General features: G+C 39.8%; 1 protein-coding gene across 1 annotated transcript in view; it reads right to left on the reverse strand.

Annotated features, from left to right (window-relative positions):
- GALNTL6 (polypeptide N-acetylgalactosaminyltransferase like 6) overlaps nt 1-12,008 on the reverse strand; it is a 240,001-nt gene that overhangs the window by 25,427 nt on the left and 202,566 nt on the right. Inside the window, exon 6 of the mRNA XM_020997862.2 lies at nt 2,741-2,857. Coding sequence (XP_020853521.2) covers nt 2,741-2,857 — 117 coding nt within the window. The remainder of the gene's footprint in view (nt 1-2,740; nt 2,858-12,008) is intronic.

Raw genomic sequence — 12,008 nt, forward strand, 5'->3', positions numbered from 1 at the left:
TAAAAACACTAGGTAGCACTGGGCACAGGAGTGAATCTGGCCTTCAGTTCATTACAGCAAAATAAAACAGATTGTACTATTTTAACCTCAGAATCAATTTACTGCGATCTGTATTTCAAATATGATTAATTCTTTCCCTCCTGTCAGCCTAACTTAATCTCCGAAAAGCTCCATCTTCTGAGTCTCTGGGGACTGGAAATCTCTGTTAAAAAGCCATTAACCTTTCTACTTCTTGGTTTACTGAAGTGGGTTTTTTCCTCCTGTCTGGTGCTGCCCTCTCCTGACACTCTATTGAACTGCAGACCAGCCAAAGAAAATAATAAAAAAGGCAGAATGGTGGTGTTTGAATAGGATTTTAAAAGCTATTTCTACACAGTTAACTTTGCCTGTATTTTGGATCCCCCAAAACCGTCTCTATCTCTACTCTCAGCAACTGAGTGGTATTTGCATGCGGAAGGTAATTGCTTCTCATAAAGTTACTCAGCAGAGAAAAATTCAAGCCATCATCTATCTCAGATGAAATTTATCTGGCTGAGAGAGCTCCCTGGCTGCTATAATAACGTTATTTTTGTGTTCAGATGAGTTGAGACAGAGGAAGAGTTCATAGCTTTCTCTCTGTCTCTCAAGCACACACACACACACACACACACACACACACACACACACACACACACACTTGACTTTACTGTGATAAGGCCTGCGCTATAACCTGAGAACGCTGGTTTTCTAAAAGCTTGTCATAATTTTGTGGAGCCATAGATTTAGAGCTGGAAGGATTCTTGGGGCTCATCTTGTCCAACAACTTACTTGGAGAAAACAGGGCCTCAGAATGAAGTGACAAAAGCACAGAATTTGAGAGTTGGACAGGACTTCAACTGCCATTTGATTCAACCCATACCCAAAAGGGATTCCCAGCATAACATATCTTCTTGAAGACCTACAAGAAGGGGTGCTCAGTGGCCAATTCCACTTTTTAATTGCTCTACTAGGGAGGAAGTTTTTCCTTATAGCAAGCCTAGATTTGCCTTTTGGCTCTGGGGCCAAAGAGAACCAAATCCCAATTCCTCTTCTACAAGAAAGTCTTTCATACACTTGAAGACAGTTATGTACTGCCTGAGCGCTTTCTTTGCCAGGCTAAATATCCTCAGTGCCACCAGCTAATACTTATGGGACCTGATAGACCAATACTTAGCTTACTTTTGTAGTACCACAGTTGCATTAACCAGCTGCATTGGCTTTATATCACAGTACTACAACTGCATTAACCAGGCCCTTACAAAAAAAAAAATTGGAGATCAATTGGCTTATTCCCCAAACAGAGCAGGTGGGTAATGTGTGCTGCCTTGAGAATGCCATGCCTGTCCTTTGAACTGCTCATCTTTAAGAGATGTCTGTATAATTACTTTCACCAAGAACAGATTTTTTTTCAAAGCAACAATAAATAGGAATGAAATATTCTTCTTCTCCAGTTGTATGTCCTCAAGCTGTTGTCTTACCCAGCTGATCACTTAAATAAAATTTAAAGTTGGCTGTGACAGTTAGGGAAGGGGTCAGCCACTCCAGTATGGTAAGAGAATTTAAAGAGAGAGTTTGTCATGCATCCCTTCTCTGCAGAAGAGATGAGTATGACAATTAGGGGCAGCTAACAAGGCCTCTGGGAGAGGACTTTTTTGGGAAAAAAGGGTATTTTTCAGGTCATGTTCCAGAAGTGAAACAGGACACTGTCCCAGATAAAACCTGAATTTAAGGGATTATCTAATCCAGGAACTAGTCAAGAGTCAAAGATTTGCTTGTATGAGTTCACAGTAATAACAGATCAGTGGAACATGGTGAGAATGTGGCTAAAACCCCTCTCCCCCAACATCCTCCCCACATTTCCTCTTCCCCATAAAAGAATGCTAGAAGGTCACATGAGATGGACTATCATCTCACTAAAACCTGCTGTCCTTCTAATACTTCCTCCTGACCTTTTCGGGTTAATGTGAGTGCTCATAGAGTAGAGAATGAATTTCATTTTTTTTCTTTGCATCTCTTGTCCTCATAGGCCCTTTATGTATTTAATAAGTACTTGATGGGTTGAGTTTGCATACATTAGACTCATAGACTCATATCACATCAGAGACTTTTGTAAAAGCTATTAAAAAGCAAAACCAAAAATATAAAACCCTCAAAGTCTTATCTGAGTTTTGTTAACTAACCTGTAGGATCAGAACTAGAAAAAAGAAGTTTGGGTTATCATTATTATGTTTGTAGAGCACCTTATACTTACATTTTTTTTAACGCACTTAATCATCAAATATTTCAATAAGCAAGGCCCATGACCTTTTTAAAGCACTTTTTCTTTTAATGCACATATCCTTTTTAAAGCACTTTTACATATATTATCTCTAAGCCTCAATTTCCCCATTTGTAAAAAATGAAATGGTCAGACTAGATAACCTCAATGTCAGTTATTTTTATTGCCTTTTCCCCACTCCATATAAGGAAGCTAATACAGATAAATAAAGTGACCTTCCCAAAATAACAAAACTAGACATGTTTAAGGATTGAGGATTAGGATTAAGACTCAGGTCTTCTGACTCCTTCCTTAGATCAAGGCTTTTCCCACTATGCCTCAGTTACACTCCTCTCTGTCTCTCTCATATGTATATGTATATGTATATGTATATGTATATGTATATGTATATGTATATGTATATGTACATGTATATGTATATGTGTGTGTGTGTGTCTGAAGTACCTGTTCATGGGACCATGTCCTTTCAGAGCCATCCTTCACACAGATATCCAGCCTCAGCTCAGTCCCCGTGGCACCATGTTTGCTGTCTACACAGAGGTTGGCAGCCACATTCCGAATCTACAGAAATAAGAAGAGGTTGTTAGGCTTTGAGTCAGATGTGATGTGATGTGATGGATGGAAAATAAAAGGGAATAAAATAAATAATATGACCGAATAACAATTAGATTATATATTTATTGTTTAATCCAAATGATGATAAATAATGCATTTCCCCCATTAGATTATCTCCTTGAGGGTAGGAGCTGTCTTTTGCCTCTTTTTGTAACTCCAGTGCTTAGCCAGCACCTTGGCATGGAATGAATAAATGAATGATGTAGTATTTACAGAGTTTTTACAGTGCCACGTCAAGGTACCAGGTTGGGGCATACCCGTCTTTTCCCAACAAGCCCTAGGACTTAGCTTGGTAGTGCCCCCTTCTGTTTTCTTTCTGCCACTGCCTCTCCTCTGTATAACCAGGTTCCTTCACCTTAGCCTGCAGGAGAGATTTTTTTTTTCTTGTCCCAGTGTATCCTTTTGTCTCTTCACCTGCTCCTTAAAAACAGTACAACCCTCCACGTGGGTGTTTTCAAGAACTTTATTATCAAACATTATAGAGACCTAAACGTCAAGTTAAAATAGTGAACAAAGGGAGACATTTTGAGGCTTTCCTAGTTCTACATATAAATTAAGAGCCAGGCCTTGTTGTCTCATTACTTTGCTTTTTCTTTATTTATCCTCCCTCTCTCCCCTTCTTCTCATTTTTGAAGTCATCGGGCGTTCTGTCTGCGTAATTTGCTGGGGCAAGTATTTCCACCTGATGAATTTGGTTTGGCAAAGTTGATAGCCATTTCTGCCTTTTTAGAAACTGCTTCCCTAGTGTTTATTTATAGGGATGGGATCTCTCAGCCTATACCCCAGGAATCTTTGTCCTGGACTTCAGGCTTTCAAGGTATTTATTGATGTCTCGCTTGCTTTAGACTTTCTGGTGGTGGATTTACCAGTGCCCAGTGTTGTTCCTGTGGCTCCCTGGATGAAAAAAGTCTTATCTCTATCTGATGTCAGCATCTTAAGACTTCTGATACAGATATTCCCAAAAGGATAGGAAAGAGCTCAGGAGGTGTTGTCAAGGACTCCACGTGCTGGAGTGGGGACACCTTGTAAAGCTCTCCACTATTTTTTGCGCTTAAGATCTCAGGTAATTTACAGTATAGTGGGGTACATAAGACATTCACAGGGTTGCTATTGTTTGTCTTTTATTCTCGAACAGGACCATGACATCAGGAAGGTGATGCCATGACTTGAAAGTGAATTGGATATAAGTGAGGGAGGGCTGTGCAAAGTCACCAGCCTCAGTTTCTCCTCTGGAGCCATCTGGGTCCAGTGACAAGATATAGATCAGGATGACTGGAGATGTCCCCTCTCCTCTCTGGGACACGCATAACAAGGTGGGGGGGGGGGGAAGGAGTAACTCAGGGGAAGACACCGAGGACCTAGCAGACCCTCAGAGCTGCACTGCTCTGTCATGTTGAGACAGCTTATTTCGCTGTCTCACTCTCTTCCCCTCCAATTTTCACTGCTCTGCAATGCAGTATGATGTACCTGCCTAAATAACAGCTCAGAGCTGCTGGGTTTCCTTGCTTTTCTAAGTTACTTACAGAAAGCCACAGAGAGGGAAGAAGGCTGGTGTCCTCATTAGGGCTATTGGCAGCAGCTGCTGCCCTCCTGTGCCCACTGATAAATTGATGTGCTTCTCCACAGTAAGTATCATTCCTTTACAGTTTATTCTCTCTCCATTTCTGGTTGGGAATGGGGTTGACTCGTTTTTTTACGCACATCCTGTGGCTACTAAGCAGTGGGCATATACAAACTAATAAATTAATTAATAATGATTTTTTTCCATGACCCAACATTTATCTTTCTCCAGTGGCTCAAGCTCAGCTGCCTTCACTACTACCATGCAGGTTACCATGGAAAGGCCTGACTGTCAAAGAAAGTAAGATGCAGACATTTATGAATAGTACAAAAGGTCTTGGGGTGGTGTAATTTATTCTTTATTAACTGGGGAGTGGGAATAGGAGTGGAAAAGAGATGTAAGAAAGTTATTTCACATTTTACTTGTATAGTGTACTCGGTTTGACTTTATAAGTCACAGAGTGAAATTATATCAACCATTAGATAGTAGAATAGGGTGGGTAAAAGTCATATTTAGCAGAAGGAATCTGGTAACTAAGAGGATTTAGGTCAAGATTATAGGATAAGCTGTAAGGTACCTTTGAAAGTCCTCCAGTTCAGCCCCTTCATATATACAGATGAGGAAATTAAAACTTCTAAGAAACTAAGTATCTTGTGAGATCACACAGATAGCAAATGGCCAAAGCTGAGATTTGAACTCGTGATAGCTGATTCCAAATTCAGTATTCTTTCCACAACACCATGATCCCACTCCCATACAGCTGTTCCTAAAGACTTTGTCCCAGGCTAATGGGGGATACTGGCAGTGAGGTGGTGTAACGGATGGTACAGTGTGGGCCTGGAGTCAGGAAGACTCATTTTCAAATCTGGCCTCAGACACTTACTAGCTGTGTGACTCTGGGCATATCCCTTAAGCCCTGTTAGCCTCAGTTTCCTCATCTGTAAAATGAGCTGGAGAAGGAAATGGCAAATTACTCCAGTATCTCTGCCAAGAAAACCCCAAATGGGGTCACAAAGTGTTAAACATGACTGATATTGACTGAACAACAACAATAGAGGATTATGGAACAGCTCAGTATACGGAAAAGTTCTGCCTCTCCATCTTTCTGTTGCATTTTGCCCCATTCAAAGATGCTAATTTTGACCCTTGGCAGCCTGGGAATCTTGGTAAAATTGGACATTAGTTGGCTTTTTGGGCTCTTGATGCCTGCTCCTTCTCTCTACCACTCCTAATACTCAAATAACCAGGTGACAACCCTGCTCAGTAATTTGGGAAGTCAGTTTTGTAAAAAAAAAAAAATTAAATGAAGCTAAATTAACATGTCAGGACAGAAATGATCTGGTGACATGGGAACAGAAGTACCTAGAAGGTCAAAAGTTGATTTTGTTGTCTTGCTCCTGAGATGGGCATGAATTCTGGGCATATCTCTTACCAGAATTGGGAGTCATATTTTTCTAGAGCTGTAAGTAATCTAAGAGATGATTGTACCCAGAGTGCGGGGTCCTTTTTTTTTTGAAACTAACAATTATGTTAGTTTGCATACCTCTTTATCAAGAAGCAAGAGTCAGTTTCTACCAAAAGACCCTTATGAGTCTGAGACCCTCATCTCTCATTCACTTGGTAACTTTATGGTCACTTAGCCAGGAGAGGTCTGACTTCTCATTTTCCAGACAAGCAGATGAGTTGTTCCAACAGCAGAGACACTTCTTGGAGAAGGACACAGTGCAAGGGAGAATAGCATGAAGAGTCCCAAGGACAACAAAGGGCATTGGCCCCTTGGGCTGGATTTTGTTGGAAAATGTTGAAATCTTAATCAGTCTATGGCAAAGATGGAAAACTCATTTACCAATCTGTCTCTAGAAACTGGATTTATGTCACTTCCTGTGCATAGCTCTTGCTTGCTTGCCCAAATGGCACCTGTGCAGACAATAGCTGTATGCCCCTGAAGGGTGTCATTGCCTACATCTGTGTAAATGCCAGCCAGTGTTTGTGGCACAGGAGAAATGCAGGCTGACCAAAGTTAGAGCAGGTGGGTGAAGTGGAATGCAAAGGGAACAGAAAATAGAACCAAGGCCAGCACTTCTGTACTCCCCTCCTATGGGTGGGGGAAAGAGAAAGGAGCTGTCATTAGAATTTATACTTGCTAATGTAATTTGCGTAATAATAGCAATAGTGAGATAGCATGGGGGTGGTGGATAGAGAGCTAGGGAGATTTCAAGTTCTGCCTATAAACCATGCTGGCTGTGTGACCCTGGATGAGCTGCTTCACCTCTTGATCCTCTGTTGAATTTTTTATGACTATAAATTCAAGAGAAAGTGGCTGCATGCACTCATAGAAGGAGTTAACTAATGAAATTATAGGTGCTGTCTCTATCCTTAACAATAAAAACAATGAAATTTATATAGGTTTGAAGGTTTGCAAATTGCTCTCTATATGTGTGTATGTGTGTGTATATATATATATATATATATATATATATATGGAGAGAGAGAGCACACACATATTTAGCATATATAATATAGTACATAATAGATATAACATAGCACATATGTGACATAGCACATATTTTATATATATGATATCTCATTTGAGCTCTATCGCAACTCTATGAGGTAGATACTGCTTGTCACTTTATAGACGAGGAAACGGAAGATGAGAGAGGTTAAGTGACTTGCTTATAGTAACATAGCTAATAATCACAAGAGGTAAGATTTGAACCCAGGCCTTCTGACTTTAGATCCAGTACTACATACTATGTGTGAAAGTTGCCTTTCATACATAAAGATACTGTACAGTGGCCACCATCGATGTGGAGATTTTTGCAAATTAACTAATTTTTTTTTTTTGAGTCAGAAATTTATAGTTTGGAATCAGGAAGACTCGTCTGCCTGAGCTCAAATCTGGCCTCAGACATTTACTGGCTGTATGACCCCGAGTAAGTCACTTAACTCTGTTTGCCTCAGTTTTATCATCTGTAAAATGCCATCAGTTTTGTCAAGCCTATATCACGGAGAAGGAAACGGCAAACCACTCCAGTATCTTTGCTAAGAAAATGCCAGATGGGGTCATGAGGAGTCAAATGTGGCTGAAAACAACAAATGTACGTATCGATCTGGAAAACCACGTATTAACACAATCTATGTTTTATAATATTTCAATTTATTTTGCTAAATGTTTCCCAATTACATTTTAATCTGGTTCAGGCTGCACTTGAGAATGTTGTGGACTGCATGGGTTGGCCATGTGTTTGACACTTCTCATTTAGCTCAACCTTATCTTTTTCCAAATGAGGAAACTGAGACCCAGGGAAATTAAATGACTTGCCCAAGATCATACAGGTAATAAAATTGGAGGTGAGATGTAAAATAGGGTCATGTAACTCTAGAGCCAGGCTCTTCTTTCCACTGTACAACAGTGACTATAAATGCTTAGGACTAGAAAGCAAGCATTGTTGCAATAGGCAGGGACCTGTTATAATAGTAATGGTCCGTATTTATACACAATATTTTGCTGTTAACAAAACATTTTCCTGATAATGATTCTGATGTATGCTAGTCCCCAAATGAGAAAATTGAAGGGACTTGCCTAGGATAACACTTCTAGTAGGAATCAGAACTGGGTTGCAGATCCAGGTTTTATGATATATAGACCAAATCTTTCTACTCACTGTACCATGCTCCCCACTGCTTTAGCACTGGACCTTTTGGGGGGGGGGGGAGGAGCTGAACTGATCCATCATTCCTTTACAGATAACTCCCACCTATTTATCTATCCATCCATGTATGTATGTATGTATGTATGTATGTATGTATGTATGTATGTAATCTATCTATCTATCTTTCTATCTATCTAGTCCCAGTCTCTTTCCTGTACTTCAGTCCTGAATCACCAAGTGCTTATTGGACATTTCAAAATGGAAACATTTCAAACTCATCATCACCAAAATGGAATTTCTCATCTTTCCCTTTATAGAAGTGTCCCACATTCCTTTGAGAGCACAAATCTAGAGTCTCAGATTTGTGTCCTTGATGTTAGTTTCAATTTCTTACTCTCTGATCCCCCGTAGTTGATCAGTTACCAACTCTTTGCTGTTTCTACCTCTACACCTCTCATATTTACTCCTTTTTCTCTACTCACATGATGACACCCTCATTAGTTCAGGATCTGGTTACTTTTCACTTACTATCACAATTATCTCCTAATTGGTTTCCCTGCCTCAGCTCTCTCCACATTCCACCTACATTCCGTACAACTGCCAAAGGGATTTTTCATAAGCATAAATCTGACCATATTACTTCCCTCTTCAATAAGCTTTAGTGGCTCCCTATTGCCCCAGAAGAAAATGTAAATTCCTCTGCTTGGCTTTAAAGCTGTTCACAACTTGGCTCCAACTTTTTTTTTTTTCAACATTGTATGACTTCCCTTCCCACACACTATGATCCAGTCAAACTGTCCTTTTCATTCCTTGTACATGGTATTCTATCTCTCTTTTTCATGCTGTGCTGGCTGTCCCCATGCCTGGAATACATTCCCTTCACATTTCATCTCAAAGAATGCCTACTTTCTTCCATACACAGCTCAAAAACCTTTTCCTTGGGGCCTTTCCTAATCCTTTCAACTGCTAGTACCCTCCCCTCCCTGACTATCTTACATTTCATTATCTTGTGTATTTTTTTTCTGTATTTATTTTGTGTATATTTATTCTCTATATATTTATATTATCTACATGTTATCTCCCTGGATAGAAAATAAGCTTCTTGAGGTCAGAGGTTGTTTCCTTTTTTTTTTCTTTTTCTGTGTCTCCCAACACTTAATATAGTGCCTGGCACATAATAGATGCTTATTCAATGTTTGTTGATGAATTTATTGGCACCTGATGAAGAGCTCTGATATTGGAAAGAGAAAAGGTAAGAGTCATAGGGTCTTAGGTGTAGAGCCGGAAGAGACCATAGCGGTAACCAATTTCAACTCCATAATTTTAAAGACAAGGAAACTGAGGCAAGGAGAGGTTAGATGACTGATTGATTGAAGATAGGGAGATCCAGTATACAAAAAAAAAAAGAAAAAGAAAAAACCTAATAAATGAAGGCAATGGTGAAGCTACCCAGATTGGTTGGGACAATGTGTCCCCATTTTAACAGCATGAATGGAGGAAAGCAAGTGGCCTATTTGTACAGGTGGAGAACCTCACTCCATGAGGTTCCCAAAGGAAAGATTCATGAAATCATTTCCCCAGATAGAAGCCAAACCAGATCTTTACAAAACATCTCTAATACTCTAATTCATGCCTTGGCATTTAATATTGCTGTCTTCCCCCCACGCCTGCCCTAGAATGCTGTGTGATCATACAAATATTCTTAAAAATGGTTGGATTCATGTATGAATCTCAGATCTGTTCCACGTCTAGTTCAAGGCTGCAAAGGACTTCTAACACCATCTTTAAAAGCCAAGGGCCATTGCAGCAGGCTTAGAAAATAAAGCAACTCTTTAGCTCTCAAAAAACCACTCAAAGCAACACATTTTGCCTTAATAAAATAATTTTTCCTTCACATTCAGGTCAAGTAGTTGAAGGGTGGCAGCTTTAAAAGCCTGCCTTTCATGAAAGTGTGAAGCTCCCAGGTAATATTTGGACCTTTTGGCTAATGAAGATTTTCAGTTGTAAAAAGCAACTTACTGTAAGTTAGAGAATCATAGCCTAGAAGGGACTCTAACAAGGACTCCGATCTCTCTAGCTCTGGGCAGAATTGTGCCCACATTACCTGGAAACATGATAATCTATGGGGTTTTTTTTTCAGTGTTTCTGGAAAATCCAATGAAATAGTAGTGACCTAATCTAGTGTTTTATAAATGCCGTAGGATGGTCACTAGTTGGTACTTTATTAAAAAAAAAAAGTAGAGTGTGCCACTTACTTACTGTAAACTTAGTTCTCTCTTGCACATGGTAGATATGCTCAAATTAAGCTCTAAGGCTTGAGAGAGGCTGGAGCTAGACCCTTCTGACTGAGCGTATCTCTCAAGCCAATGTGGAGGTTCCCTTGAACCAATGCTACATCCTTATGCAATATCCTTTCCATGCTATTGTTAACTAAACTTTTTTGTTAAATGTTAGTCTACAAATATCCCATTTTGTTTCAATCTTGAGAAAGAATATGAATTTTAACCTAAATCACAGTTGGCATAGAAAACTTTACATTTATAACTCCCTCCCCCCTAAAAAAATACTCAAAACCTTTTACAATCTACCTCCAATCTACACTCCCACCCTTACTCTTTCCTCTCTTTTATGCCTAGAATGCACTCCTTTATCACTTCTGCCTCTTCAGATTCCTTACTTGCCCTCAAAACTTAGCTCAAACGCTAGCTGCTACATGAAATCATTCCTGACCATCCAACTACTAGGGCCTCCTCCGCCCCAAGTCACCTTTCATATATGTTTTTGGTATATACTTATGAACATATGAGCACATAGCTTACCACAGTGCCTGACACATAGCTGGCACTTAACAAATATTTGTTAATTGATTGATTGAATTATCTCCCTTTGCAGAATGTAAGCTCCCTGAGGGCAGGCCTAGTATTTTTGTCCCTGGTGCCCAGCACCATTCCTGGCCCAGAGTAGGCATTTAATAATGTTTATTGATGGATTGATATATTTGGTTAGGTGCAACATCTACTAAGAATAGAAAATCTCTGCCATGTAGGCCAGGCAATAAAACCATTCCAAAGAGGCTAAGGATCAGCTTGTTGTAGCTTCCTGATTGCCTACGGCATGAAAAACTCAGGGCCCAAGTAGTTGATGCTTCAGTTGCCATGCTAGTTAAGTCTGCTCTTCTGAGTGGAGGAAAGGGAGCTACTTCCACTTGAACCAGTGATGTCCTTGTTGAATATCCTTCCTATTCTATGGTTAAGTAAACTTTTGTTAAATGAGTTCTTCATTTCAGTTCCAGTTTTGAGCCAGAACTATCGGAGCGGCCTGAGTCAGGCCAGGCCCCAAATAACATGTAACATGGTGAGAACAAGGGAAAACTGATGCTCCATTAGTATGGGCATGCCAAGAAGTCTCATGGAAGACTCCCAGTATGTTGCTTGGACCTCCTGTGGAAGATTTGTGGAAGGACATGGAGGAGAAGTATACAAGATGAGAACCAATCTTCACCTTTGGATGGAGTAACTCTTTGATGAGATCCTATCAAAGTAAGTCAGGATATGAATCTTCTGAAACATCACCTGTCAGGTCACTAAATTATATAGCCAAACTATTTTCATTTTAAGGGACATGGAATAAAACTATGGTTTCATTGTTATAGGGAACTTGCAAATGAGGAAACTTCCTCTATCAGTCCCTTAAGAGACTTGTCCAGAGCAGAGGTGTCACACATGCCTGAACCAGATTAAAATGTATTTGGGAAATATTTAACACAAAAAAAATACAGTAAAGTATAGGTAATATCAAAATCAAAAACCCAGTCAATATGCTTTGTCTATGGAGTAGTGGCCTCTGTTTCTATTTGAGTTTGACACCACTGGTCTTGATT

This window comes from Phascolarctos cinereus, unplaced genomic scaffold (genome assembly GCF_003287225.1).
Source record: "Phascolarctos cinereus isolate Bilbo 61053 unplaced genomic scaffold, phaCin_HiC Scaffold_9;HRSCAF=440, whole genome shotgun sequence".
Lineage (NCBI taxonomy): Eukaryota > Metazoa > Chordata > Mammalia > Diprotodontia > Phascolarctidae > Phascolarctos > Phascolarctos cinereus.